General features: G+C 45.7%; 1 protein-coding gene across 3 annotated transcripts in view; it reads left to right on the forward strand.

Moving 5' to 3' along the window:
* LOC106811431 (cleavage and polyadenylation specificity factor subunit 1-like) overlaps positions 1 to 539 on the forward strand; it is a gene marked incomplete at its 3' end in the record, with an annotated part of 30,656 nt that extends 30,117 nt beyond the window's left edge. For all 3 annotated transcript variants that reach the window (XM_014815041.1, XM_014815044.1, XM_014815042.1), the window contains 1 exon segment: positions 401 to 539. In XM_014815041.1, the coding sequence (XP_014670527.1) occupies positions 401 to 539 (139 nt within the window).
* Between the last annotated feature and the right edge of the window lie 6,881 nt (positions 540 to 7,420).

The following is a 7,420-nucleotide window of genomic DNA, read 5'->3' on the forward strand; positions in this document are numbered from 1 at the left end:
TCATCATCATCATCATCATCATTACTGATGATGGACAAACATTCATGGCATGTCATTGTAAACTCTATCTCGGATGCGTCCGCTGAGTAGTAGTAGTAGAGAAATTTGACATTTTACTAATGAATTTACTATGAAAAAGTCTTCTACTTTTTTTTTACTTCTATTTGCGATCTAATTTTCTGTCAGACTATTTTGTATCATCTACAGGATGCCAACTTGTCTTCCTGGCATCATATTTCATTTCATCAGAACGGGGCAACATATTTCATTTCATCAGAACGGGCCAACATGAACTGCTGTCACACCATGATCCACGTAATTTTGGAATCATCATAGTTATTGTTGAGTTCATTTTCAAAGAGATAACCGCCTGCCACGTTCCCTCACGCTAATTTCACAGGATGGTAAAAAGTGGGCATCGCATGCTTGCCAACCAGAATCGTAATATCCTGGATGGAGACCTGCTGTGGAAGTTCTTACACCTGAGCATGGGTGAACGCACAGAGCTGTGCAAGAAGATCGGTACGACATCGGACCAAGTGAGTAGCTTTGAAAATAATCAATAATCAATAATCAATCTACCTAACCACAGCGGCAACACTGGTGGTGGTGGTAGCGGCAACACTGGTGGTGGTGGTAGCGGCAACACTGGTGGTGGTGGTAGCGGCAACACTGGCCGTGGTAGCTGCAGTGGTGGTGGTCGTTACGGCGGCAGTGGTGGTGGTGGTCGTTACGGCGGCAGTGGTGGTGGTGGTCGTTACGGCGATAGTGGTGGTCGTTAAGGCGGTAGTGGTGGTCGTTGTTACGGTGGCAGTGGTGGTGGTCGTCGTTACAGCGGCAGTGGTGGTGGTGGTCGTTACGGCAGCAGTGGTGGTGGTGGTCGTTACGGCAGCAGTGGTGGTGGTCGTTACGGCGGCAGTGGTGGTGGTCGTTGTTACAGCGGTAGTGGTGGTGGTCGTTGTTACAGCGGTAGTGGTGGTCGTCGTTACGGCGGCAGTGGTGGTCGTCGTTGTTACGGCGGCAGTGGTGGTCGTCGTTACGGCGGTAGTGGTGGTGGTCGTCGTTACGGCGGCAGTGGAGGCGATGGTGGCGCGGCAATACTACGCATTATGTTTTATTTCTCATTTAAAACCTCCTCCTCCTCCTCCTCCTCTCTCTCCTGAGAAATAATTGTATCCAGAATGGGGCGGTGAGCTTCTACCCTGAAGGCGTCTCTCGTGTTTCCACTACTACGTTCTACGACAGAAGACCTATAACCCTGTGGGCACTATCGTTTGACGTTTGCTGTTTCGCGTGATTTGCTCACCGTCTACTGTTATTGGAGTATTTACTATTTAGCCAGATAATTATAATTTGTATTCTACTAAATAGATTCACGTCCTTGCTGATTGGTTCGAAGTTTCTCTATTTGATCCTTTAGTCTAAAAAAAACCACAGATGTATCACAGTTGAAGTTCTAAAGTGTACAGAAAATTCCCCAGGAAATTGTGAAAATGTACATCGCAGGAGATGGTATGTGAGGCACTTTTGAGTAAAGTTACAGCCTTCATTCTGACTACGACAATTATCTTTTTAGTAGAACTATTCTCTTCATGAGCAACAAGATGTGATCACTAGAGATCACTATAACTAATCGTGTAATTTTCGTTTTATTTTATCAAGACATGTTGAACTAACGCTCTCTTTCTCACTCTCCCTCTATGTGTGCGTGCGTGCGTGCGTGCGTGCGTGCGAGGCGAGCGTGCGGGGGAGTGTATGCGTGTGCGGGTGCGGTGCGTGGGCGCGTGTGTGTGCTCAAACACAACACATCATCATTGCACATCACATCACATCACGATCACGACATTGTTTGACATTGTCTTATTTGTTTATAAACAATTTAGTCTGACTGACTGACTCTCTCTCTCTCTCGCTCTCTCTCTCAGCGCCTTTCTCTCTCTCTCGCTTCTCTCTCTCTCCCTGGCAATAAAAATAATTTTGGGTGAAGATGATTTTTTGTGAGCAATGCGTATCTGCGTTGTGGTAGCTACGCGCCTGTAGGCCTCGTATCCGAGTGTTATGCCGCTTCAAACCGGAGGAAGCGGAGGGGTTATCAAAACTCTCACCCCTTCTCGCTCTCTTTTTTTCGCCCCTTCCCTGTCGTTGTCTCTCTCTTTTCTTCTCTGTCTCTTTCTCTCTCTCTCTCTTTCTCTCTGTCTCTCTTCCTTTCTCATTCATTTTCTCTCGCTTGCTTTCTCTGTCATATATCCACCGCTTATCGACCGAAACTGATAGAAGTCCTTCTAGAATGCGTCTAGACACTGTGCCCCATGCACGTGGCGCACAATGTCCAATCGCGAACCGACGACGGCTAATAAAGGCTAGGTACGAGCACCTATAGGCCTATACCCACGCCCACACACACTCATATATAATAGTAAACATATAATATATGAAAACCTACGATATTACGCACATGAACACGTAATTGCGATACGGCCGGATTACCGCACCTTAACTTAACAGGGGGCAGTACAAAAACGGACAGGCAACTGAAGAGTTAGTTATTTGCAATCAACTCGCTAGTGCGCTGAACATCTGTTTAATTTAACAAGCACTAATCTACGAAATATACAACGCCGTGATCGAGTGAAGGTAAGTGTTTATATCTTATAAAGGCTGTGTGCATTAAAAACAGTAATGAAACGTTCATAACTAGTGATGTTACGTCATACAGTTGTTAGAACTATAAAAGTTGCATGATGCACATTCGCGCGATATGGTGTCTTCTTTGTAAGATTCATATTAAGTTGTGTACGTGTGTGTGTGTGTGTGTGTGTGTGTGTGCGTGCGTGCGTGCGTGCGTGCGTGCGTGCGCGCGTGCGTGCTTGTGTTGTTTGCGCGTGTTCCAGGGATTTTAACGCGTAACGTCTGTTTGCGAAGCCTATGATGCAGAAACGATGGCAGCGTGTTTAGCTGGACGTCCGTATAAGCAGTAAATGTGGTCAGTGTACATTGATGCTATGTCTTTCTCCGTTGCTGTGCTGAGAGTGGATAAAACAAAATCAGTTGATACAATCGAAGCACTGAACCAAATCTTCTCAATTAACGGATTTCCAGATACGATTGAAACAAACAACGGGCCGTAATGTGTCATAGGAGTTTGAGCGATGCGATGTGCAACTGGGCATTCATATTATCACTTCGCCAACATTTCGGAAGTACTATTTGTAACGGGAGAAAGTGTGAAACGAAAATTTTATATTAGGTCAACGCCATCAGCGGTCGTAAACGCCCACCTACACAAACCAAAACGCACACACGCGCGCGCGTAAATTCCTTAATTTTATCATCTAATCAATTAATTTCTTATCTTACAGGTATCACCGCGACGCTACATCTTATAAGCTAAGGTCTACGCTATGCAAGCTACTAGTGTAAACCCAAAAACAATGACACTGGTACATAGGAGCTTACATCTATTCCTGATTGCCCTGTGTTTCTTATATCAGTGCAAATCATCGTTAGCGGTTGTATCAGGAACGGACCTGCATGCTGCCATCCTCCGATCCGCCAAATACCAGTATTATAGCGACAGTTTTGAACCGCGTTTTCGCGGAGTGCCGCAACCATATGCTCACAATCAGCAGGAGGTTGTGGTTCAAGTAAAGCCCCCAAGGCATTTCCTCACGCGGCCCGTACCGTACGTTAAGGGGACGCGGTCGCTGCTTCTATCGACGATGACGCGACAAAGCCGTGACATATTGGATAGCATCAAGTCGCGAGTTTTGCGTGACCACCGCGCGCGCATGAATGATCGCCTACTTACTAGTCCCTCGCGTCGCAGTGACGTCGTCGTTTCGGAGAGGACGCCACAGGGGCCGACGCTATCTGTGGTAAACCCACTCTCGATTCTTCGCAAACAGCTGAATCTGGAGAGCGCGCGGCGTATGCTAGCATCGATGAAACATAAACTTGCCACGAACAGTGAGATACTCGGCAACATCGGCAAGAGATGCGACGTCGTTCGTCGATACGTGTATCCGTTCAACAGGTGCGTTTAATCCAGCCTGTTTGCGTATAACAATTGCTGCATCGGGCGCACTCTACTTGTAGTTTACGCGTCTGTCTGTACACAACACGCACAGTACTGTTTAGCTTTAAAATACTATTAACACTCATTTTGTGCGGAATCCACTGAAACTTGTCAAAATTTGACAAAAGCCCGAAAATTGTCAATTTAGGATGGTTTTACGTTTTCTTGAGAATAAAGGAAGTTTGTTCTGCAAAAAATAACCCGTGTAACCAAGTTTCTGTCCCCTTTATCCGATAAAAATAACGTGCGTAAGAAGGTTTATTCAACGACACATGTCGTTTAAGCGATTTGGCCGTTTATTCAACCCGATAGAACGGGGCTCTAGAAATCAACGAGCCTTTGTGAGCTCCGCTACCGAGACATTTGCAGGTTGGTTTAATAGTTCCTAACAAGCAGGCACTGCAGTTGACGATAAGCAAGTCAAATGCAGGAAATGTGTTCCTTAAATCTGTGTATATGTATTCAATATTTTCCGGGGCCGGGACGGGCTAGAGAGAGAGAGAGAGAGAGAGAGAGAGAGAGAGAGAGAGAGAGAGAGATTGATAGCCAAATAGATTGATAAGTAGTTAGGTGGAGGGAGAGCGAGCGAGAGCGCGAGAAAGAAAGCAAAGAGAGAGGGAGAGAGACCGAGGAGGGAGAGGGGAGAGCGAGAGAGACGAACGATGGACAGGGGCGAAAGGAATAGACGAAGAAAGGAAGTGAGAGCGAAAGAGAGCGCGCGCGAGAACGAAAGCGAGAGTGAGAGAAAGTAATTGTTCATGTGTGGGCGTGTATGTGCGCATGTGTGGGCGTGTATGTGCGCGTGTGTGGGCGTGTATGTGCGCATGTGTGGGCGTGTATGTGCGCGTGTGTGGGCGTGTATGTGCGCATGCGTGGGCGGGGAAAAGAGAGACGGACTATAAGCAGCATGCGTTATGTGCATTATAATTTTGCTTTACGTCCTTGATCGTTTCAAGTATCGTATAGGAGGAGTAGTAGTATTCCTATAGTGTACAGCACGCCGGTTTCATTCATAACGTCACCTATAGCTGCTGACACACTATCTCCGATGCTGTTGCGTATTCTTGGTAACATGGAGAGAGCGACAGAGAAAGAGAGCGAGAGAGAGAGAGAGAAGGGAAGGGATGAAGGTAAAAATGGCACGTAAACGTTCTTTATTCGCCAAGAATTCGTCTGGCTATAGTGCTATTGATTGTGTTGAAATTTCAATCAATCAAACCCTGAATGTGATACACGTAATAGGAAAATATCCAAGCTCAAATATTTATGCTTTGTTGACCTGGTGTCATAACGGGGTGATAGCATAATTTTAAATATTTTATCTTCTGACATATAGCTATAGATCCAACACTTCACCGCTGTAATAAAGTCATATTCGGTATCACGTTGTTAGACCATAAAGTTGTGGATGTTATTACAATAAAACACGTATTGTAGTGGGAAAAGGTTGTTGTTTTCTCCGCTCCGGCATCGTAGAATTGTAAAGTTGTTGATCTCCGCTCCGGCATCGTAGAATTGTAAAGTTGTTGATCTCCGCTCCGGCATCGTAACAGCGTCGAGTTAGCAAATGGTAGCAGATTGTAGCAAGGAGTAAAGACGACGTAGTCGCAGAATTTGCTCTTGAAGACTGACTTTATTAGAAAACACAATACAAATATATATACACTACGGCGACCTAGGCACCCAAGCCTATAGGCCCCTGTGTCTCGACTTCGTCCGCTACATCTTGATAAGAAGGTCCGTACTCACGTACGTCTCCTGGGTAGGTAACTTCATGATCTTTCGTCCGTGCCTATTTATACGTTTTTGAAAACCGCCCGGCGACATTTCAATCCGACCCCCGGCCAATCACCGTCTGGTCTATAGGGTTAGGGTGCGCGCGGTGGGTTACATTACAATAACAACAATAACTTGTTAGGGTTAAAAGTTTAGACAATTAGTCGCAAAGCCCTAATTAGCCCGCAGCCCTATGATACAACAATCCTTCCTTCCCTCTCGAAATAATTCGTGTCCCCACGAAAATACAGTTATACATAAAAAACATTAAAAGTTAAAAACGTTAGTCTAAGGCTGCAACATCAAACAGTGTCATGATGGTGAGGTAAATCCTTGACGTCCGAGAAAGGATGGAAAGTCCGGGTTTGAAACGAGTTGAGGGGGATATTGCTGCAGCTGTCTAGTAAAAATGAGCGCTCATTTTTGTATCACAGGAAGGGGTCGACAGTCTGCAACGGTAACTCAACTTGAATCGGCCTGGAAAGGCTAGGGAAGGATAGCGAAACAAGGATACCTCTTACCGCTTAAAACACGTTAGTCATCGGTTAATCAAAAGAAAACAAACGACGAAACATAAAATACAGATATCACCGGCTAAGCGATATCGTAAACACAAATTTTGAAAATGTACATCGCAGGAGATGGTATTTGAGGGACTTTTGAGTAAATGTACAGCCTTCATTCTGACTACGACAATTGTCTTTTTAGTAGAACTATTCTCTTCATGAGCAACAAGATGTGATCACCGAAGATCACTATAACTAATCATGTAATTTTCGTTTTATTATCAAGCCATGTTGAACTAACGCACATTCTTAAACTCTTTATTTCTCTCTCTCCTTCTCTGCGTGCGTGCGTGCGTGCGTGCGTGCGTGCGTGCGTGCGTGCGTGCGAGCGTGCGGGCGAGTGTATGCGTGTGCGGGTGCGTGTGGGCGCGTGTGTGTGCTCAAACACACACATCACTCATTGCACATCACATCACATCACGATCACGACATTGTTTTGACAGTCTTATTTGTTTATAAACAATTTAGTCTGACTGACTGACTCTCTCTCTCTCTCTCTCTCTCTCTCTCTCTCTCTCTCTCTCTCTGCAATAAAAAAAATGTTTGGTGAAATGATGTGTACGCAACTGCGTATCTGCGTTATGGTAGCTACGCCCCTGTAGGCCTCGTATCCGAGTGTTCTGCCGCTTCAAACCGGAGGAAGCGGAGGAGTTATCAAAACTCTCACTTTCTCGCTCGCTCTCTCTACCTCTCTCACCCCTTCTCGCTCTCTTTTTCTCTCCCCCTCTATCTCTCCCCTTCTCTGTCGTTGTCTCTCTCTTTCCTTCTCTCTCTCTCTCTCTCTTTCTCTCTCCCTTTCTCATTCATTTTCTCTCGCTCGCTTTCTCTGTCATATATCCACCGCTTATCGACCGAAACTGATGGAAATCTTTCTAGAATGCGTCTAGAAATTGTGCCCCATGCACGTGGCGCACAATGTCCAATCGCGAACCGACGACGGCTAATAAAGGCTAGGTACGAGCACCTATAGGCCTACCCACGCCCGCACACACTCATATATAAT

The sequence above is a fragment of the Priapulus caudatus genome, unplaced genomic scaffold, assembly GCF_000485595.1.
Source record: "Priapulus caudatus unplaced genomic scaffold, Priapulus_caudatus-5.0.1 Scaffold538, whole genome shotgun sequence".
NCBI lineage: Eukaryota > Metazoa > Priapulida > Priapulimorpha > Priapulimorphida > Priapulidae > Priapulus > Priapulus caudatus.